The sequence below is a fragment of the Chiloscyllium punctatum genome, chromosome 9 (genome assembly GCF_047496795.1).
Source record: "Chiloscyllium punctatum isolate Juve2018m chromosome 9, sChiPun1.3, whole genome shotgun sequence".
In the NCBI taxonomy this organism is placed as follows: Eukaryota; Metazoa; Chordata; class Chondrichthyes; order Orectolobiformes; family Hemiscylliidae; genus Chiloscyllium; species Chiloscyllium punctatum.
The window spans coordinates 20,610,730-20,634,575 of NC_092747.1; the positions used below are offsets into that span (position 1 = coordinate 20,610,730).

At 43.5% G+C, this 23,846-nt stretch overlaps 1 protein-coding gene across 1 annotated transcript in view; it reads right to left on the bottom strand.

Annotated features, from left to right (window-relative positions):
• gabrg3 (gamma-aminobutyric acid type A receptor subunit gamma3) overlaps positions 1 to 23,846 on the bottom strand; it is a 657,746-nt gene that overhangs the window by 444,200 nt on the left and 189,700 nt on the right. The window contains exon 4 of the mRNA XM_072576994.1: positions 14,673 to 14,893. Within this exon, the coding sequence (XP_072433095.1) occupies positions 14,673 to 14,893 (221 nt within the window). The remainder of the gene's footprint in view (positions 1 to 14,672; positions 14,894 to 23,846) is intronic.

A 23,846-nucleotide genomic window follows, 5' to 3' on the forward strand; every position in this document is an offset into this window, starting at 1 on the left:
AATGATAGTTTGAATTCCATCACTTGAACTGTTTTCTAGGTTTACTACAATGTTGCAAGCAATATACGTGATTTAATGCCCAGATGCAAAACATTTGTACTATGATGTCATTCCTGAAATGGGAGAGATTTTCTCATTGCCTACTGCTTCGTACAAACTCAATCAGGATTGATGGCTGGGGAGAGTGGGGTGGACATTGGCTGAATACACAATCCACAGATGTTCTATTTTCGATTTTTCCCCTCAGATATAACAGTGAATATGCCCTTTCCTCGTCAGACTGGAAGTTGTGTTAATGAAGCATGTTGATCAAGCAATGCATCCCTGCTCAAGAATGACATAATGCAAGCTGGCAGAAATGCCACTGCTTTCTGGTCTCTGGCATCACTATGGAGACAGAGGTGAAGTCTGCACATTCAGTGCCCTGAAAGCCAATCACCAGAAAAATCAGTTCCACTCAGCCAATGTGCCCATTCCAGCAATATAAGAACAGGCCAGTCAGACTCTAGAGCCTGTTGCACTGTTCAATCAGATTGTGGCTGATCTGGCTCTTAATTCCATCACTTCTTTGGTTCAGTTCTCCTTAACAACCTTGTTTTTATCAAAGCCATCAACCTGATATTTTCAATCGCATTAAAAGCTATTTTAAGGAGAGTTTTTTAAAAAATTCTTTAATTGAATTTAGACATTCCAAGCTGTTTCTCATCAAACAGTTAAGAGGCAACCCCATTGCTGTGGTCTGGAGTCACATGTAAAGGCATCCAATTTCATTCCTTCAAGAATGTCAGTGCACCAGATGGGATTTACAGCAATTAGCAATTACTACATGATAACCATGAGACTAGCCAGCTTTTCTAAAATTCCCGATTTTAAGTTAATTCAATTTTCACCACCTGCCTTGGTAGGAATCAAGACAGTGTCCCTACATTATTAGCCTGGGACTCTGGATTACTAATCTAGTGATATTATCACTACCTTCCCCAACCACACAGTAAGTTCCTTTTCCAGAGTTTTAGCCCATAGCAGCAAGATTCACCAGAGCATCATTTTCTTAGGAGGCTGCTTGCTCTCTGATCGCCACAGGGCAAGTCAAAGTTCATTGGAAGTTTTTGTGTCTTTCAGCGCGAAGCGAAGTTATAACGCAACATGCATGTGCACTTGCTTGCCATATAACATGAATAGTAAGAGGTCCCAGCACATGAGAGTTAACTTCAGAAATTGAGGCTCCCAGCAAAGAAACGCACTGCATTTTGGAAACTTACATATGTGCATCTCGTCAATTTCAATCCATTATCTCTCAATTAGATCGGCAATGTCAGGTATTGACTTTCCAGTGATATTGGAGAACTGTTCTCAACACAGTAGTTCAGAAGAGTCGGGTATGTTTTAAAAAGCTGTAATCCCAGTAGAGAAACCACATGTTGGAAACATGGATCAGTTCAATTGAGTAAACTTGCCCTGGAGTCAGAAGGTTGTGGGTTCAAATCCTACTTCATGTGCTTGAGCACAAAGTCTGGGTTAACACTTTGTCACAGTCTTGAGGGACTTCTATATTTCTCAGATGAAAGCTTAACTGAGGCCCTGTATATCTTCTCACATAGATATAAAACATGCCATTAGGAAGGAGCATAGGTGAGATCAACATTAATCCCTCTGCCAACATTACTAAAAGAGGTTATTTTGGTGTTTGTTAAAGCTGGATGCCACATAGCTAAGTGGCTAGAGCCTGAGCTTGGGATAACACTTTGTAAACTTGTAAATGTTAGTCTTTTATTCTTCTGAATCATTTGCTTGCTCTCCCTAAGCTGCCATAAATTTCAGACGCTTGAACTGCAAAGTGATTAATGCACATGGGGATCTCCACACCCTTCCACCACCTACAAAGCCCAGGTCAGGAATTAAAAATCACACAACACCAGGTTATAGTCCAACAGGTTTAATTGGAAGCACACTAGCTTTCGGAGCGACGCTCCTTCATCAGGTGATTGTGGAGGGCTCGATCGTAACACGGAATTTATAGCAAAAATTTACAGTGTGATGTTGCATTCATGAAGAACTCTGAGCTCAAAAACTGCATGAATTGATGTAAAACTCTGTTATCTCACTTTTTAGATTAGAATCAATCTAAACATCAGGTCATAGACAGAGAACACAGGGGGCCAACCCCTTCAACATATTGTCTAGCTATCACCATTGTTAACAGCTAACCCGAGAATGCAACTTTAAAAAAAAAGATGTTGTGATTTACACATGAAAGAAGTGAAACTATCACTGTACTCTAACAGATGAAAGGCTTAACAGACAATCAATTTTTCAATGTGTAATTTCAGTTACATCACACTGCAATTTTTTGCTATAAATTCTGTGTTACGATCGAGCCCTCCACAATCACCTGATGAAGGAGCGTCGCTCCGAAAGCTAGTGTGTTTCCAATTAAACCTGTTGGACTATAACCTGGTGTTGTGTGATTTTTAACTTTGTACACCCCAGTCCAACACCGGCATTTCCAAATCAGGTCAGGAATGTAATGGATTGCCTGGATGAGGGCAGCTCCAACAACATTCAAGAAACTTGACACCAATCAGGAAACAGCGGCCTGCTTGACTGGCATCCTATTAACCACTTTCAAAATTCTCTCCCTCCAGCTGTGTGAGCCACCTACAAGATGCACTGCAGCAATTAACTCAGCTTCCTTTGACAGCACTTTCCAAATCTGTGACCTCTATTGTTTAGAAGAGCAAGGACCGCATCTGATTGGCAACATGACTGCCTGCAAGTTCCTATCAAAGTCTCACACCATCCTGACTTGGAACCATACTCCTGCACTGTCGCTCAGTCAGAATCCTTGAATTCAAAATGAAGTTAACTCGAATACTCAAAACCTGCTCACATCTGCTGGATCAACATGCTTGATACACTGCTTTCAAGGGACAAGACAATGCCAGCACACGCATTACAATCTAAATACTGACATCTGACACTGCAGTTTGCCTTTGTGACTTTGTGATCTGGAAGCTTGCACAGCAGTGGGAGAGGGTGTGCTCATAACGAACGTGACTGTTATGGATTCCCTGGGCCCAAATTAATCTTTATTCCCTTTTTTGTCTGTTTTTGTAGGTGATTTTGATACAGTCAATAGCAAAAAAATGAAATTCAACCTAGAGTTTTATGTAAGACTCTATATTTAAAAATGCATTTGGGAATTCCCTATTTCCACTTTCACTCTGGTTTTCAACTGTTTCCAACTTCTTCTCACTCCTCACTGGCATAATCCTGTATCCACAGATCTTGGAAAAGTGTTAGAAGAGCACTAAATCCCAATTATTCCAGTTGTTATCAAAATTATTCAGCATCACCGTTACCCTGTCTTTCTCTATTTTTAAATAAAAGTAATAGAAAGATGATGGGTCTTTTATTGGGGGGGGGGGATGTATTTTACAGCTCCTCAACTTCTCGAAGGGCTGCTTTCAATGGTGGGGGTTCCCATGTAAAATAGGTCAAGTGGGTAAGGACTTCTACCCAGTGCCCATAATATAGGATTGAGGGGGTGGATTAAGCATCCTCTTGGCAGACTGCCCTGAGATGTACTGAGACCCTTAAAATCCTTATGAAGTAGCAACTAAGGATCTCAATCCTCCTCTAATACCACAATATGCTGGGCAGTGGAAAACTAAAGAGAATGGGGCATCTGTTCTTTCACCAATGGAAAGAAGGGAGGTATCTAACTTGGAGAGGTGTTTTGTGTGTAGCGCGTACAGCCCCTTAGACTGTACTGCTGCCACCTCCACGCCTCTCCCCACTTGGTCCCCGTGCTGTATGCAAGCAGTGTGCTCACTTTAAAAAAATCATCTCATTGATAACTTCAAAGTGGAAGCCAACAACAATGCTTCAACATAATGAGTTGTTTAAAATTTCCAGAACCAATCACAAAACTAATTATAATTAAGGGCAACATTACCTTTTTCCGTCCTATGCTCTACCACCTCTCTCTCTTATATGTTGAGCTGCACTATCGTTATCCCCTCTCCAATCCCAACAACTGAGTTCTGCAGCTGTCCCTTGCATCAGTGGCTCCTGGCAACCCACATCACCTCTCCTTGATTTCCAAGGGTGAGCAAAGAGCAAAGGAGCAGGTAAGAAGCCATGAGGCACAACCTCCTCCAACCCGCCCGTTGGATACCTATCCCTGGGCACACAAAGTGTCCTGGCAGCAGCATCCAAATGAAAGGTGTTGGGATACTTCAAAGTACAGCATTGAAGTACTGAGCTGTAAATGGATCAGTGATGGGCCATGAGGGTGTGATAAGTCTGGCATATGTTCAGAGCCAACATCCATGAATGGGAAGGTACATGTTGGCATTGTCCATGGAGCATGCCCTGAGACATTGGTGACTGCTGTCTGGAAGGTCTGGAATTGCCTTGTAATGTTCCTGATGTCAGGAATGGTCAGCATCGAGTTTCAATAAATGAGGTTAGATTAACTAATAATGACATGTTAATACATGTAACTGGATGCAAATAAGTCTCTTCCTGCTTACTAGTAAGAATCTGTCCCACCTTTTAACATACAGTTGAAAAATTGGATGTTTTGCTCTTGACATTAAGATTCATCTTACTGCTGATCTCACCCTATTTCCCAAATTTTCTGCCAATGCCCACATCATGCAGTGGTTGGGAAGATTCCACTCTCTGTCACTTTAAACATAGAAATATGGAAACTAGGAGCAGGAGTAGGCTATTCAGATCTTTGAACCTACTCCAGCATTCAGTATGCCCAAGCTGATCCTCTATCTCAACGCCATCTTCCCATTTTCTCTCCATACTCCTAGTGCCTTAAAAATGTAATTATCTCTTTCCTGAACATACACAGCGACCAGGTTTCCCCAGCCTTCCATAGCAGTAAATTCTATAGAAATTGTAAAGAAATGTTTCCTCATCCCTCTCCTAAATGGCCCTTGTAATCTGAGATGACCTTCTTCACTGTCAACTACACCACCAATTTTGGTGTCAACCACAAACTTACTAACCATGCCTCCTAAATTCTCATCAAAATCATTTAAATAGATTACAAACAAAGGTGGACCCAGCATTGATCCCTGCAGAACACCACTGATTACAAGCCTCCGGGTCCGAAAAACAATCCTCCACCATCCCTCTCTGTCTCCTACTGTCAAACTAATTTTGTATCGAATTGGCATACTTTCCCCATGTGATCTGACTTTACTACTTAGTCTACCATGCAGAACCTTGTCAAAGGCTTTATTAAGAAGACAACATCCACTGCTCTGCCCTCATCAATCTTTTCGGTTACATTCTCAAAAAACTCAGTCAAGTGTGTGAGATATGATTTGCCACACACAAAACCATGCTGATCATCCACAGTCAGTTCTTGCCTCTTCAAATCCATGTAAATCCTATCTCTCAAAACCCTTCCAACAACTGACCTACCACTGATGTCAAACTCATCATGGTTTCCCATTGCAAGGGCTAGCTGCCAACACAATAGAGGAGTTCTATACATCAAAGGCAGGGGACCTGGAGGCTTCATGCCCCCTTTGATAGGGTAATGAGGGGGAAGGTCTCCCCCAAGACTCAACAATCCCATCTGTGTTTTTTATCTCTCCAATCCTCCATCTAAAATATAAAACACTGTTACTTCTAAAGGTCTCTGATCTGCCCTGGCAGTGCTATTATGCTCATCACTCTGTACTTCCATGGCTATCCTGAACAGTTCATTCTGCACCCTCTGCAAACCTGTACAAAATTGCTTATGTGACTCTAATTTAAAAAAAAACAAAGAACTGTGGATGCTGGAAATCAGAAACAAAATCAGAAATTACTGGAAAACCACACAGGTCCAACAGCATCTGTGGACAGAGAAACAGAGTGAACGTTTCAGGTCCAGTGACCCTTCTTCAGAATGAGGTCACTCAACATGAAACATTGACTCAGTTTTTCTCTGCACAGATGCTGCCAGGCCTGCTGTGTTTTTCCAGCAATTTCTAATTTTGCTGCTCCTTCTACTTGCCCACCCATTTCCTGAAATAGTGGGAAAGCCATTTGCTGTTTGAATACAGCAAAAAAAAACTCCCTGATTTTACCACCTCCCTCAGTACCATGTTTACTTTAAATCCCTTCATTGGCTCTTAGACCAGCTGACTGCTTGTTGCTAAATATATATTTAACAAAATGTGCGTCAGTTCCTTCAATAATGCTTGGAATTCTAACCTTATTGTCTCTGATCCTCTTCCCACCAATTTCTTAAATTTATTTTTAACAGATTATGCTTTACAGGGAAGAACAAAAGGAATAGATGCAAGAATACAGCTTGTCAAGTCTAACCACCATTCAACATGGTCATGACTCACTTTTAGCTTCAGGTCACTTTCCCAACCATTCCCAATATCCCTTAATTAGCTGAGAGTTTAAGCATCTGAGTTTTAAATATATTCAATTATGGCACAACCAGAATTCTTTGTGGTGCGGAATTCCACAGATTCACAACCGCTGAGTTAATACCTCCTCACCTTAATTCCAAATGATTGCTCCCTTCAGGTGATTCTACACGCACCAGCCAGGGGAAATAAACTCTCAGTAACTACCACGTCAAATAGCTTCCATTCATCATCTTGAATGTTTTGATTAGATCACCTATCATTCTTCTAAACTCCTGAGAGTACTGGCCCGGTTTATTCAGCTTCCCAGCCCAGGGACCAATCTAGCGAACCTCTGCAAAAGCCTCTCTCTCACTTTTTCCTCTATCTCTCCCTCGCTCTCTCTCTCTCTTTTAAATCTTCCAACGCAAATGTATCCTTCCTTAAATGTGGAGACTGAAACTGCACAGAGTACCTTCAGTGCAGTGTCACCAGAGTTCTGTACATTAATTGCAAGACTTCCTTATACTTACAATGAAGGTTGGTTTGCCATTTGCTTGCTGTACCTATATACCAATTTTTTATCTTCCATGTATAGGTACATTCAAAAATTTTGAATATCAACATTTATAAGCTTGATGTCTTTCAAAAAAAAATTACACTTTTCAATCTAATCTGAATAATCTCACACATGCCCACACATGCCTACTAACAAAATCTAGGAGAAAGTGAGGACTGCAGATGCTGGAAATCAGAGTCAAAGGTGTGGTGCTGGAAAAGCACAGCCAGTCAGGCAGCATCCAAGGAGCAGGAGATTTGATGTTTCAAGCCTAAGCTCTTCATCAGGAACATTCCGGATGAAGAGTTTATGCTCGAAATGTCGACTCCCCTGTTGCCTGACCGATTGCGCTTTTCCAGCACCACACAACTCACTTAATCTCTGTATAGATTGTTTGCCCTCTGCAGAGTGTGCATTCATCATAAATCTTTAGTTACAATACCGTCTGTCTCAGATTGCAAATCATTGAGGTCTCAGTGATGATGCTTGTGCCACTCCACAAGCCACAATTCAAAATGCTCCATTTGTTTCCATTTCCAGTCCTTTTCAAAAATTCATTCATGGGATCTGGGCATCACTGGCTGGGCTAACTTTTATTGTCAATCTCTAACTGCCTTGACCTGAATGGCTTGCTAATACATTTGATGGGTACTTAAAGCAATCAAAAGTGTCTACATTTGAGCAGCAATTAATTCTATATTTTTTCTGAATTTACTTTTCACTATATGTGCCATCATTGGATTCAAGCTCATGTGCTCAGGACAATAGTCTGGATTACTAGTCCAGTGACATTACCACTATGCCACCAGTTCCCTGGTTAACCACTCATCTGTGCATACTGACACACCTCCCCAAGTCTCTATGTCCTTTCCCTATATGTTAATTTTTTTATCCGTCACCTTATTGAATGGCTTAAAATGCAAGGATGCTGCATCTGCTATTTCTCTTTATCTACTCGACTGGTTATATCCTCAAAACTTCAAATAAATTTATCAACCATGTTCTTTACTATGTTTTTCTTGGTGCATCATTCAGACTTAATAATAGTCTGGCATTTTCCCAATGACTAATGTCAGGCTTAGCAAGCTGCAGATCCCTGTTTCCTTATCCTTCCTTCCCTGAATACACTTGCCACCTCCAAATCTGGAATTATTCCAGGATGTAGGAAATTCTGCAAAATTAGAGCCAGCACATCCACAATCCCTGTGGCTATCTGGATGAGAAGTCTATGGTGTGGTCCAGGGATTTGTTGCATTTTAGTCCATTACTTTCAGTCTATTTCCAATACTTTCCTCTGATGACACTAATTGACTTAATCCCCTCACTCATTTTGATTAGATTCCCTACAGTGTGTGAACAGGCCCTCCAGCCCAACAAGTCCACACCGACCTTCCGAAGAGGAACCCACCCAGACCCATTTCCCTCTGACTAATGCACCTACCAATATGAGCAATTTAGCATGGACAATTCACCTGACCTGCACATTTTTGGACTGTGGGAGGAAACCAGAGCATCCAGAGGAAACCCACGCAAACACAGGGAGAATGTGCAAGCTCCACACAGACAGTCACCCGAGGCTGGAATTGAACCTGGGACCCTGGTGCTGTGAGGTAGTAGTGCTAACCACTGAGCCATCATACCCCCAAATTTTAACTCCTTGGTTATGTTCTAGCTCTCATATTTAATTTGTGTCATATACTGTGAAGACAGACACAAGTATTTATTCAATGCCACTACCATCTTTTCATTCCCCATGGTAACATGATTTTCTGATGGACCAACGTTTCGACTAGCAATGCTCTTTTCATATGCTTCAGAAAGTATAGATTAGGTTAGGTTAGATTTCCCTCAAATTCTGTTTTTCCCTTTCTATCAACTTTGTGGTTACCGTATGTTGTTTTCAAAACTTTGAAATCCTCAGGCTTATGATAGTTCTTTGCAAATTTGTTAGGTTCATCCTTTAGGAGAAAGTGAGGACTGCAGATGCTGGGGTATCAGAGCTGAAAATGTGTTGCTGGAAAAGCGCAGCAGGTCAGGCAGCATCCAAGGAACAGGCGAATCGACGTTTCGGGCATCAGCCCTTCTTCAGGAATGAGGAAAATGTGTCCATCAGGCTAAGATAAAAGATGGGGAGGAGGGACTTGGGGTAGGGGCATTGGGAATGCGATAGGTGGAGGGAGGTCAAGGTGAGGATGATAGGCCGGAGTGGGGTAGGGTGGGGGTGGAGAGGTCAGGAAGAAGATTGCAGGTTAGGAAGGTGGTGCTGAGTTCAAGGGATTTGACTGAGACAAGGTGGGGGGAGGGGAAATGAGGAAACTGGAGAAATCTGAGTTCATCCCTTGTGGTTGGAGGGTTCCCAGGCGGAAGATGAGGTGCTCTTCCTCCAACCGTCGTGTTGCCATGGTCTGGCGATGGAGGAGTCCAAGGACCTGCATGTCCTTGGTGGAGTGGGAGGGGGAGTTGAAGAGTTGGGCTACGGGGTGGTTGGGTTGGTTGGTCCGGGTGTCCCAGAGGTGTTCTCTGAAATGTTCCGCAAGTAGGCGGCCTGTCTCCCCAGTATAGAGGAGGCCACATTGGGTGCAATGGATGCAATAGATGATGTGTGTGGAGGTGCAGGTGAATCTGTGGCGGATATGGAAGTGTCCCTTGGAGCCTTGGAGGGAAGTAAGGGGGGAGGTGTGGGCGCAAATTTTGCATTTCTTGCAGTTGCAGGGGAAGGTGCCGGGAGTGGAGGTTGGGTTGGTGGGGGGTGTGGACCTAACGAGGGAGTCACGGAGGAAATGGTCTTTTCGGAACACTGATAGGGGAGGGGAGGGAAATATGTTCCTGGTGGTGGGGTCCGTTTGGAGGTGGCGGAAATGACGGCGGATGATACGCTGGACATGGAGGTTGGTGGGGTGGTAGATGAGGACCAGTGGGGTTCTGTCCTGGTGGTGGTTAGAGGGGCGGGGCTCAAGGGCGGAGGAGCAGGAAGTGGAAGAGATGCGGTGGAGGGCATCGCCGATCACGTCTGGGGGGAAATTGCGGTCCTTGAAGAAGGAGGCCATCTGGGTGGTACGGTTTTGGAACTGGTCCTCCTGGGAGCAGATGCGGCGGAGACGAAGGAATTGGGAATATGGGATAGCGTTTTTACAGGGGACAGGGTGGGAGGAGGTGTAGTCTAGGTACCTATGGGAGTCGGTCGGTTTATAGTAAATGTCCGTGTCGATTCGGTCACCCGAGATGGAAATGGAAAGGTCTAGGAAGGGGAGGGAGGAGTCTGAGACGGTCCAGGTGAATTTGAGGTTGGGATGGAAAGTGTTGGTAAAGTGGATGAACTGGTCAACCTCCTCGTGGGAGCACGAGGCAGCGCCGATACAGTCATCGATGTAGCGGAAGAAAAGGTGGGGGGTGGGGCCAGTGTAGCTGCAGAAGATGGACTGTTCCACATATCCTACAAAGGGGCAGGCATAGCTGGGGCCCATGCGGGTGCCCATAGCTACTCCTTTGGTTTGGAGGAAGTGGGAGGATTGGAAAGAGAAGTTGTTCAGGGTGAGGACCAGTTCAGTCAGTTGAAGGAGGGTGTTGGTGGAAGGGCACTGGTTGGTACGACGGGAAAGGAAGAAGCAGAGGGCTTTAAGTCCTTCCTGATGGGGGATGGAGGTGTACAGGGACTGGATGTCCATGGTGAAGATAAGGTGTTGGGGACCGGGGAAGCGAAAATCATGGAGGAGGTGGAGGGCGTTGGTGGTGGGGAGTTCTTGGACTAAGGGGGACAGGACTGTGTCGAGGTATGCAGAGATGAGTTTGGTGGGGCAGGAGCAGGCTGAGACAATGGGTTGGCTGGGGCAGTCAGGTTTGTGGATTTTGGGCAGGAGGTAGAAACGGGCAGTGCGGGGTTGTGGGACTATGAGGTTGGAGGCGTGGATGGGAGATCCCCTGAGGTGATGAGGTTCTGGATGGTCTGGGAGATGATGGTTTGGTGGTGAGAGGTGGGGTCATGGTCAAGGGGGCAGTAGGAGGAGGTGTCTGTGAGCTGGCGTTTAGCCTCAGCGGTGTAAAGGTCGGTGTGCCAAACTACGACCGCGCCTCCCTTGTCTGCTGGTTTGATAGTGAGGTTGGGGTTGGAATGGAGGGAGTGGAGAGCTGCACGTTCCGAGGGTGAGAAGTTGGAGTGGGTGAGAGGGGTGGAGAAGTTGAGGCGGTTAATGTCGCGGCGGCAGTTGACTATGAAGAGATCGAGGGTGTGTAAGAGGCCAACACGGGGTGTCCAGGTGGATGGGGTGTGTTGGATGTGGAAGAAAGGGTCGTCAGAGGGTGGGCGAGAATCTTGGTTGGAGAAGTAGGCGCGGAGGCGAAGGCGGCAGAAGAATTGTTCGATGTCACGCCACATGTTGAACTCGTTAACCCAAGAGCGTAGGGGAATGAAGGTGAGGCCTCTGCTGAGGACTGATCTTTCATCCTCAGAGAGGAGTAGATCTGGAGGGATGGTGAAAACACGGCAGGGCTGGGAGCTCGGACCTGGGACCTGGTGTGGGGCTGGAGCTGGGAGTGGGGGCGGGGACGGAGATCGGCGTAGGGGCGGAGTTGGGCATGGTGATGGAGATCGGCGACCCTCTGATGACCCTTTCTCCCGCCTCCAGCCCACCCTCTGACGACCCTTTATTCCGCCTCCAACACACCCCATCCACCTGGAAACCCGCCCCCACCCTACCTTTTATCTTAGCCTGCTGGACACACTTTCCTCATTCCTGAAGAAGGGCTGATGCCCGAAATGTCGATTCGCCTGTTCCTTGGATGCTGCCTGACCTGCTGCGCTTTTCCAGCAACACATTTTCAGCTTAGGTTCATCCTTTAACCTAATACCATCCTTAAACCTTCCTAGGAAGCTACAGATCAAGTTTTGTCACTCATGATGTTTTTTCCAAAGGAATGTTTTTGTTAAACATTTTGAAGTTTTCTTTAAATGTTTTACGTCAGTCAGAGCGCAGAAAAGCGTCTACAGCACAGAAAAAGGCCCTTCAGCACATTGTGCCTGCAACCGTCAAAAACAAACACCTTAACTATTCTAATCACATTTTCCAGGACTTGGCCCAGAGCCTTGTATACCTTGGCATCACACGTGTACATCTAAACACTTCTTAAATGTGCTGAGGATTTCTGGCTCCATCATCACAGGCACTGAGTTCCAGATTTCCACCATACCCTGGGTGTAATAAAAATCTTCACATCCCCTCTACCATCAAGTGATGACCCCTGGTCATTGCTCTCTCCACCAGTGGGAAACGTTTCTTCATATCTTCATAATTTTATACTTCTCAATCATGTCCCCTCTCAGACACCTCTGCCCCAAGCTGCAGTCTATCCAATCTCTCTTCACAATCAAATCTCTCCAGCTGAGGCAGCATCTTGGTTAGTTTCCTCTGCACCTTCTCGAGTGCATTCTCAAACTGCACATGATACTCCAGCTGTGGTCTAGTCAAATTTTTATGCAACTCAAGTACAACCTGTTATGCTCTCAAACTCTACATCCTGGCTTATAAAGACAAGTATCCTGCGTGTCTTCTCAACCACTTATCTAACTGTCCTGTTATCTGAAGGGACCTGCACATCAAAATCCCTCTGATTGTTGGTGCTTCTCAGGGTCCTACTTTTCATCATGTATTCCCCTGCCTTATTTGTCCTGTTTAAATCAGCTCACATTTATCCAGATTGCATTTCAGTTCTCATTGATTAGGCCATCTCACCAGCCAGTCTTTATCCTCCTGGAATCAGGGGCTATACTCCTCACTATTTACCACCAAACCAACTTTCATATCATCCACAAACTTACTGATTCATGTTGCTGCACTCAAGTCTAAATTGTTTGTATGTACCACAATCAGCAAGGGCCCCACCACTGATCCCTGCAGAACCCCATTTGATCACTCGAGCCATTTTAGGAAAATAACAAGCGACCTTACTCAAATGTTTAAGGCTCTTAGGGAGCTCGACAGGGCAGATGCGGAGAAGCTGCTTCCCCTTGTAGGGGCGTCTAGGACCTCAGGGCATAATTTCACAGTAAGGAGCTCCCCATTTAAAAAAGAGATAAGAAGAAATGTTCTCTCTCGGAGGGCAGTGAATCTTTTGAATTCTCTACTGGGGCATCATTAAAGTCAACGCTGAGACGGACAGATTTTTAATCAGTAAGTGAATCAAGGGTTATGGGAAAAAGGCAGGAAAATAGAATTGAAAACTAACAGATCAGCCAAAGCAGGTTTGATAGAAGGAATGGCCTACTTGTGATCCTCCATCTTGTGGTCTTATAATCTACTACACTCATTTCTCTTCAAATGGATTATCTCTTAACAATCGAAAGTTTCGCCCTCAGTTTGTTCAATTTGTCCTGATAGTTAAACAACTGGAGTTCAAGTTAAATTCACATGATAACGAGTTCCATCAAAAGCCTTATTGTCCTCTTTCAGACAGTTGGAATTTCTGGGGTGGAGCTGAACCTCAGTTTTCTCCTTTTACATTGTTGTTGCTTCCCATCACACATGGTAATGTGCAGGGCAGCTTCACTGCACTTAAAAGGATGATTCAGCAGTACTCGCCCTGAACTGTTAGTTGGAATGTTGGAGGTGTGCCAAGCTTCTCTTGTGGTAAAGTGTCAGCTCAGCCAGTGCTCAGTGAAGAATAATGTCATCTTCTGCTCCAGTAGAGCAATGCATGGCTTTGGAATGGTCATTTACATCTTTTAGGATCAATTACCTTCTTGTTTGGTGTTTTCTCAGTAGGACTCATGTTAAGTTTAATTGGTATAATTTCCTCCAAGGCCTTAGAAAAAAACCCAGAATAAACAGTATGTCCTCGAGTCAGCAAAGGAGTCTCCTTGATTTGTGGTGGTGCAGAAGAAAATCCTCCAATCTCCTTCCCTCGACTGGAATTCAATAGGGGGATAGGAAGACTTGAGGCCATAGTTGTATCGTTGCTAGGCTAGGAATCCAGAGAGCTAGGTTAAGGTTCTGGGGCATGAGTTTGATGGCAAATGGTGACATTTGTATCAATGAGAATCTGGAATAACACTAGCCTAATGCTGACCATGCGCCCACTGTCAGTTCTTGTGAAAACACACCTTGTTCACCAAATTCCTTTAGGGAAGGAAATCTGCCATCCTTTCCTGGTCTGGACTCCACGTGAGTCCGGATCCACAGTTATGCAGTTGACTCTTGACTACCCTCTGAAATGGCTGAACAGCTCAAGCAGTAATTACAGATGGGCTGGGCCAGCTAGTGATACCCACATTTCTTGAATGAATAAAACCAAAAGGTACTGTATGTGGGAGAGGGATCAGAACCAGTGTGGACCCAACTGCTTTGTTTATTCATTTACAGGATGAGGCCATCACAGGCTCGGCTAGCATTTGTTACCCATTCCAGGGTGTAGATAAGAGTCAAGCACATTGAAATGGGTCTGGAGTCACATGTAGGCCAGACCAGGTAAGGATGTCAGTTTTATTTCCTGAAGTACATTAGTGAACCAGATGAGTTTTTCCAACAGTGGATGTATTGTCAACATTAGACTCTTAATCCCAGATTTTTATTGTATTCAAATTCCACCACCTGTCATGGTAGGAATCAAACCCAGGTCCCCAGAACTCCAGATCTCCAAATTAATAGTCCAGCGATAATACCACTAGGTCAAACCCCGCCCCTCCCCCAAACTATGAATAACACAAACCAATTACTTAAATAGATGTCATCAGATAGTTCCCAACCCACCTCAAAGTATACAAGATTTTCCCATCATTCCATATCCTAAGCAGCTGATTGGGTGTGGTGATCCAGTGAGCATCTGCCTTTTTGGAATTCCTGAAGATAGTGTCTGGTATCCATATGAATCCAACCATGTTGCTATTGAGAGTGATAATTTTCATCGTACTGTTGAACCGCAGGCGACTGTCAATCCAGGTCTGAGCAAAGAAGATGTCAATGGTGTACTCCTGCAAAACAAAGGCAAGACCTAGTAAATCCAGCAGAGTTGAACACAGGGTAACAAAATTCCACATATGTAAGAAAGCAACACTTACTGAGCAGCTTCGAAAAGAGAGGGTGAACCTTCTAATTATGCTTTGGATCACAATTAACTTCTGAGAGATAGAACCATAGAGATGTACAGCAGGGAAACAGACCCTTCGGTCCAACCCGTCCATGCCGACCAGATATCCCAACCCAATTTAGTCCAACCTGCCGGCACCCGGCCCATTTCCCTCCAAACCCTTCCAGCTCATATACCCATCCAAATGCCTTTTAAATGATGCAATTGTACCAGCCTCCACCACTTCCTCTGGCAGCTCATTCCATATACGTACCATCCTCTGCGTGAAAAAGTTGCCCTTAGGTCTCCTTTATATCTTTGCCCTCTCACCCTTCACTTATGCCCTCTAGTTCTGGACTCCCTCACCTGATGGAAAAGACTTTATCTATTTATACAATAATGCCCTTCATGATTTTGTAAATCTCTATAAGGTCACCCCTCAGCCTCTGATGCTCCAGGGAAAACAGCCCCAGCCTGTTCAGCCTCTCCCGATAGCTCAAATCCTCCAACCCTGGCAACATCCTTGTAAATCTTTTCTGAACCCTTTCAAATTTCACAACATCTTTCCGATAGGAAGGAGACCAGAATTGCGTGCAATATTTCAACAGTGGCCTAACCAACGTCCTGTACAGCTGCAACATGACCTCCCAACTCCTGTACTCAATACTCTGACCAATAAAGGAAAGCATACCAAACACCTTCTTCACTATCCTATCTACCTGTGACTCAGAATAGTTTCTGTTAAATACATTCACTCAGAGGTTAGAGAGTCACTCGTAGGGCTAGTAAGGTGGGAGAGCTGTCTCCCAGGACTGCTGCATTGCATGTGGTGAAGGAATTCCTACAGTGCCATCCATTTAATGGACATGACTGAGAGACTTACCAGTCATTTCAGAGCGTTGTTACCATTTTGTTGTAGGTCTGAAATAACATACAGTCCAGATTGGGTCAGGGTAACAATTCCACTTCTGTAAAGGTTGGTTAAGTAACAACTTGGTAAGAACATTGGAACAGGGGTAGACCATTCAGCCCATTGAGTCAGTTCTGCTATTCTAGATTATGACTAACCACCTACCACATTCTTGTGCGATGTCTTTAGCATCTAGAAATCCATCAACGTCTGCCTTAAAATCACTGACTAAGCTTCCACAGTCTTCTGGCTGGACAGAATTCCAAAGGTTCACTAGCCTGTCAGTAAAGCAGTTCCTCCTCATCTCGGTCCGAAATGGCTTGTCTATTTTCAGAGATATTGCGACACACTGCTGGAACAGGTGGGACTTGAACCGGGTCTCTAGGTTCAGAGGTAGGATTGCTACCACTTTATCACAAGAATCCCTTGAAAGCTGATGGAGTGAGAACAGCACAAGCTCAATCCCTTGGTGGTCTCAAATCATCAACCTTTCATTAAAGACAAACCCGCTGACTAATTGTGTCACAGGAGATTATTAGTCCAGATCCTCCGATTATTAGATAAAGTAACATCAACCATTATTCCACCTTTATTAAAATGCATACGTACAGCCGTAGATTTTAAAAGAAAACTGGAATACTTTATGGTGTTCTAAATTGTGGGGTTCAGGTTTGGTTTTTTTTCTATTCATTCATGGGATGTAGGTATCATTGGCTGGGTCAGCACTTATTGCTCACCCCTAGCTTTAATCGTTCAAAAATTTCAATCAATGAGATCACCTTGTTTCCACCATCTTCAATTCTAACCTATTCTTTCATGTGTCTGTGAGTCATAGAGACGTACAGCACGGAAACAGACCCTCCGGTCCTCGAATCCATGCCAACCAGATATCCTAAATAAGTCTAGTCCCATTTTCCACCTCTTGGCCCATATCCCTCTAAATCTTTTCTATTCATATACCCATCCAGATGCCTTTTAAATGCTGCAATGGTACTAGCCTCCACCTCTTCCTCTGGCATACACGCAGCACCCTCTGCGTGAAAGAGTTGCCTCTTAGGTCCCTTTTATATTTTTTTCCTCTTACCTTACACCTGGGCCCTCTAGTTTTGGATTCCCCAACCCTGGGGAAAAGACCTTGTCTATTTACTCTATCCATGCCCCTCATGATTTTATAAACCTCTATCAGGTCACCCCTCAGCCTCCTGCACTCCAGAGAAAACAACAGCCCTTGCCTATTCAGCCTCTCCCTATTGCTCGAACCCTCCAACCCTGGCAACATCTTGTAAATCTTTTCTGAATCCTTTCAAGTTCCACAACGTCCTTCCTATAGCAGGGAGACCAGAATTGCACACAGTATTCCAATAGTGGCCTAACCAATGACATGTACAGTCACAACAAGACCTCCCAACTTCTATGCACTGACCAATAAAGGCAAGCATACCATATGCCTTCTTCACTATCCTGTCAAACAGCGACTTCACTTTCATGGAGCTATGAACCTGCACTCCAACGTCTCTTTGTTCAGCAACACTCCCCAGACATTGTTATTAAGTGTATAAGACCTGCCCCGATTTGCCTTTCCAAAATGCAGCACCTTACATTTATCTAAATTAAACCCCATCTGCCACTCCTCAGCCCTTTGGCTCATCTAATCAAGACCCCATTGTACTCTAAGGTAGCCTTCTTTGCTGTCCACTACACTTCCAATTTTGGCGTCATCTGCAAACTTGCTCACCAGACCTCCTATGATCACATCCAAATCATTTATATAAATGATGAAAAGCAGCGATCCTTGCGGCACACTACTAGTCACAGGCCTCCAGTCTAAACAGCAGCCCTCCACCACCACTCTCTGTCTTCTACCTTTGAGCCAGTTCTGTTTCCAAAAGGCCAGTTCTCTCTGTATTGCATGTGATCTGACTTTGCTGACCAGTCCAGCATGAGGAACCTTGTCAACACCTTACTGAAGTCCATATAGATCTACAGTCCTCACTTTCTCCTCCATATAGATCACATCCACCACTCCGCCTCTATCAATCTACTTTATTACTTCTTCAAAAATCTTAATCAGTGAGTCACTTAGTCAGTCAGTGTGAAATACATTATTTCATTTCCCACCTCATATACAATATTTTATAACTTGATTTATTTTATATGCAGTTTACTTATCTGCAGTTTACTTGATAAAGGTTTGCAAATAAATTGAGAGAATATTTGTCTACTAGTAACGTGTAATGATAAGACTGTTATCATTATATAAATAACTATTTTCAATGAGAATTAAAAAGAAGCTGGAAAATAGTTTGCAAAGGATTTTAACCTTACCACCCTGGTTGAAGCCAGCAGACGGCAGTTAAATCTCCTTGGTTACTTGCCAAATGGATAGCTGGCCAAATCACGACAGTTCTAATTTTAAAGGGCATCTCTGTACAGGTGGCTTATTCAGCCACCGACAACCAGTGAGGTCCATAATTGACCTTTCCCTATTGGAACCCAATGAAAGCATTGGTGTCTGACAGCCATTTTAACTTGTGTGTGAACAGGAAAGCCACTGTGTGTTTCTGCCAAGTGAAGGCTAGTTTGCAGAGGGTCCAGAATCTGTTGATGACCTTGCTCTGATGTTGTCCCCTCCCCACCCTGGGGAGTCTTCTGAACTTACAAAGGCTAGATTTCACCCTTTTCATAGAACCCTCCATCCTTACCCTTTATCTGCGCCACTCCATTTCAAAAGGCTGACAAACAGCTTCCCATCCAAACTGAGCAGAAAATTAGACAGCCAGTATATCGAATGAGACCCAGTGATTATTGCTATTTTCACATCTTCACATATGTCTCTTGGAGAACATGCTAAAAGTCCTTGAATAACTTGCAGGCTGATCAACAATCTGACAGGCTTTGAAGTCACCTCTCCTTCTATAGCTTTATCATGTTTATACCAATATCATTTGTTAATAGTATGCACCAGGAAGGTTTTATGGATACCCACAGTGCACTTAAACCCACAGTTTTCTGATTCACCACTGAGAGCGTGACCAACGAGCCATGGAGAATTCTTGAATGTCAGCAATCCTGGATGTTAAAAACCTCAATTTGTAATACTCAGCATAAAGTACGGAATGGCAGCAATGTTCCCAGCAATGGGAAGTGGGTTGGAGAGTTGCAGATGCTGGGAAAGTAGCTGTAAACTCCTTTGGGATGGCTCCCCGGTGTTCCACAAGGGCAGGCTCGATCAGCAAATGACAAATTACTCACTGAAGTATTGTGGGGATGGAATGGCCTGCAGAGCTTTTCCATCATCTTCTGTTTTTGTTTCTGATTTACGCATCTGTAGTACTTTCAGTTTTTTTTACCTCAATCAATGTTTACCTAATAGTAATTACACTTCAAACATACTTCATTGGATGTAAAACTCTCCGTGCATCTGCTGTCCCCACAAATGTGCTCTGTTCAATCCCAGTGTGAGCTCCATTCTGCATAGTCTACAAGAGACACACTTCTGTCTGTGTGACTGTAAATGGTGTATGTCTTTGTTTCTTATTAGTGTGGTTTACCTGATAATACAAGTAGGAGAGTAAAACTGAAGTGACGCACTATTATATCTCAGAGAATAAAGGACAGCTTTGTAACATGATTTAAAGGTATATTTTTATGAGTGTAAGGTAAGTTACACTTTTAACTCCGAAGCTTATAAGATCTACGTAAATGTGTTAACTTTAATGTGGTGACATGATTGTATCTTGGCCCTATGATCTCTGGATGGTGGTGGGTGGGTTTAATTCTGCAAGGATAATCAGAGATGTAATCACTGTCAATGTACTGAGAGATAATCAACACTTCATTACTGAGTAATATATGTTACTGTATGCTGCAAGGTAATTAGATCTTGAACATCATGCATATTTGGCATTTACCACCATAATGGTCACTGCATTTCAATACATCAAGGCATTAAGATAGCTCTCAGACACCATCTGTCATTACATAACCAAGAAGAAATTATTTTTGGTGATTTGGTTAAATTTCTAAGTCTGATATCACTTGGAGAAATAGGTTGAGTTCCATTTTGATCTTGATTTTTGCTACTATGCACTTCACAATAAAATGTGCTAAGAAAAATATTACCACTACTGCTACAAACTGCTTCAAAGCTGATAAGATTTTAAAACATATTTGAACATACAGAAAGTGACTGTATTTGAAGTTGTAAAGATTTTACTGTAATAAGAAAGTGAAATGGACAATTGCTCTTGCACAATTCAGCAGGCAACTTATATGTTAAACGATAGAAAAAAATTCCTCATTTAAAATCTGAACATATCCCTCCATGATTTTCATTTTCTCTGTCATTGAAGTGTTCACTTCATTATCCAGGAACCAGTCCAAAACTAATCTCATTTTTCATTAACGTGTTTCCTTTTTTCTTTTATGGCTGAATGACTTCTAATCCCTGAAGTAAATCTAACGGTGAAGGCTAATCTAGGGATCCCTTCCTCCAATCAAAGCTAGCGTAAATGTCCAACCCCATATAAATCCTCATAAATGTGGTCTCTTCAATCCCAGTGTGAGCTCCATTCTGCATGGTCTACAAGAGACACAGCCACTCCTGTCTATTTCTGTTTTCCTGTTGTTTCAGCTGCTTTCGACTATTTGCATCTCAAGGTCCATTTCACAGGTACATAAAAAGACAGGAATGGGCAAATTGGATTGTTGCACCTGCTCTGTTACTCAATTTGATCATGGCCTATCATTCATATCAATGCACCATCTTCATTGTTAAAAATCAAACAACACCACGTTATAGTCCAACAGGTTTATCTGGAAGCACCAGCCTTCAGAGTGCTGCTTCTTCATCGGGTGTTTGTGGAGGAACCTGATGAATTCCTGTTGAAGGGCTTTTGTTCAAAACGTCAATTTTCCTGCTTGTCAGATGCTGTCTGACCTGCTGTGCTTTTCCAGCACCACTCTGATCTAGGCTCTGACCTCCAGCATCTGCAGACCTGACGTTTGCCTATCAGAGGATATAAGGTGGTAAAAACAATGACTGCAGATGCTGGAAACCAGATTCTGGATTAGTGGTGCTGGAAGAGCACAGCAGCATCCAAGGAGCTTCGAAATCGACATTTCGGGCAAAAGCCCTTCATCAGGAATAAAAGCATACCCCAGTCCTACACCGGCACTTCCAAATCATCACTACCTTCACAACTTTCAATGGCTTTAGTTTCCAGAAATGTATCAATTTATTTCTTGAATCAATGACTGAGCTTCCATTGCATTCTGGGGTAGAGAATTCCAAAAATTCTCACCCTCTGAATGAAGAAATTCCTCTAAATCCATGGCTTCAATGAAACCACCCTGAGATTACATCCCTGGCTTTAAATTCATAGCCAATTAAATATCTTAACAACATGCACCCTGTAAGAAGTTTGTAAGTTTCACTAAGTTCCACCCCTTATTGCTTGAAATTCTTGGAAATACAGACTCAGTGTCCTCAATCATCCAATGATAATGCGAATCACAGGTATATCGTATCCAGTAGAAATGCTATCTTCAAGATCCACAATTCCATTCTATCTTGGAATTAAACCAATATTTCAAAGAATAATTGACCTGACCTTTCCAAAATTTACTTGTCTTGGAAACTGACAGGCTACCTATAACAGCCCAGCAACCAGGTCCCCCTGTCCATCCTTTCTTTAACCTAATATAACCAAGGGTTCATTGTCAGGCAAGATTCAGAACAGGTCACATGACCTCTTCATTAACTTTACTCCACATTCAGGAGACAATGCAAACAAAGCAATATAATACTTCATATTTGTAACATCTTTACAAAGAAAAGCATAAGTTATAGCTTCCAAGTGTTCTTGCCTTTTGGTTATGAACAATGCTCTACGAGGGCAGCACGGTGGCACAGTGGTTAGCACTGCTGCCTCACAGCGCCAGAGACCCGGGTTCAATTCCTGTCTCAGGAGACTGACTGTGTGGAGTTTGCACATTCTCCCCGTGTCTGCATGGGTTTCCTCCCACAGTCCAAAAATAAATGCAGGTTAGGTGAATTGGCCATGCTAAATTGCCCGTAGTGTTAGGTGAATGGATAAAATGTAGGGGAATGGGTCTGGGTGGGTTGCGCTTCGGCGGGTTGATGTGGACTTGTTGGGCTGAAGGGTCTGTTTCCACACTGTAAGTAATCTAAACAAAAAGTGGCGGGGGGGGGGGGAGCGTAAAAGACTCAAAGCTTGTTAAACAAATGCAGTTAATCTCGCACTTTATGCACCTTCTCTGCAGCTGTAACATAGTGTTCTTCACTAAGTTCTATTATCCAATGCACTTTGTATGCTATGGTCTGTTGGTACTACACGCAAAACAAAAACTTTTCACTGAACCTAGGTACATGTGCCAATAATAAATCAAATTAGTAAACAAACGATCTTTTCTGAGTGATTCGTATTGACAAACAGTAAGGGTGTAAATTTGAAGTTTTGCACCAATTTGAGCAATGTCAATTTTCAAAAACTTTTTCACAGGATTTGGCCATTTCTGGCAATTTCAGATGAATTGCCCACTGGTAAGCTTCACTGTATTTCACATGGTGTAGGTACACCAATAGAGCTATTAGGAAGGAGATCCAGGGTTTTGACCAGGATAGGATCAGTAACATGATCAGTCAACATGATGTGTGCCCTGGCCTGAACATTTGGGTGAGCAGTGTTTCCGTGCATCTGCTGCCCTTGTCCTTTCAAGTATCAGAGGTTGGGGGGTTAAAAGGTGCTGTCAAATTAAGCTTGATGAGTTGATGCATCTTCTACATGTTAAACACAATGACAGTAAGAATTGGTGAAAGCTGTAAAGGCTTAATACCATGGATCAAGTGAAACCGAGTATTAAAGTTGTCTTGGACGATGCCAAGCTTCTCAAGTGTTGGTGGAACTGCACTCATTCAGGCAAGTTGCTGGTAAATAGTAAAAGTCAGGAAGTTGATAGAGGGGATTCAGTGATGATAGTGCATTTGAATTTCAAGGGGAGATGGTCTGATTCTCTTTAGTTGGAGATGGTGTTCACCTAACACTTCTGTGGCCCAAATGTTATTTCTGACCATAATGAAAACCATGTTTTGTTTTATACTATTTATACAATTTTATATTACCAATCTGTGAAAATGATAACATTCAAGAGAGTTTTAAGGGGATACTATACTTGACTGTTCCAACATATCAATTATATTAAATACTGTCTAGAAACAAGGGTAAGCCTTCTACTTTTAGAATCCCTAGTGTGAAAACAGGCCATTCAGCCCATCGAGTCCACACCAACAGCATCCCACCCAGACTCACTCCCCTTATCCCATCCTTGATCCACCCAGTCTGCACATTCCTCACCTGCACATCTCTGGACTGTGGGAGAAAACCAGGGCACCTCGAGGAAACCCCCACAGACCCAGGGAGAACATGCAAACCCCACACGGCCAGCCAACCAAGGTTAGAATTGAACTCAGGTCTCTGGTGCTGTGAGGCAGTAGTCTTAACCATCAAGCCATTGTGCCGCCCAGAATTATTGTGAGCTTTTTAATAGGCCACAGAGAACAGTGCAAGGGTTCTGCACACTCAGTTCAGTCAGTTGGAATGAGCCAATCAGAGGAGAAAATTGTCACCTTTAGGCGGTAATTGGTCAGGTACTTAGGAACAAGGAAGAGACTCCATCACCAAATGGTACTGCTGTAGAAGGTTTCAAGCTGTTCAAACTCAAGAGAAATCCAAGGAATGGTACAGCACAGTGGCACAGTAGCATTGTTGCCTCACAATGCCAGGGACCTAAGCTCGATTCCAGCCCTGGATGACTGTCTATGTGGAATTTGCATGCTCTCCCATGTCTGTGTGGGTTTTGTCTTGGATGCTCTGGTTTCCTCCCATAGTTCAAAAATGTGCAGCTGGGGTGGATCGGCCAGGCTAAA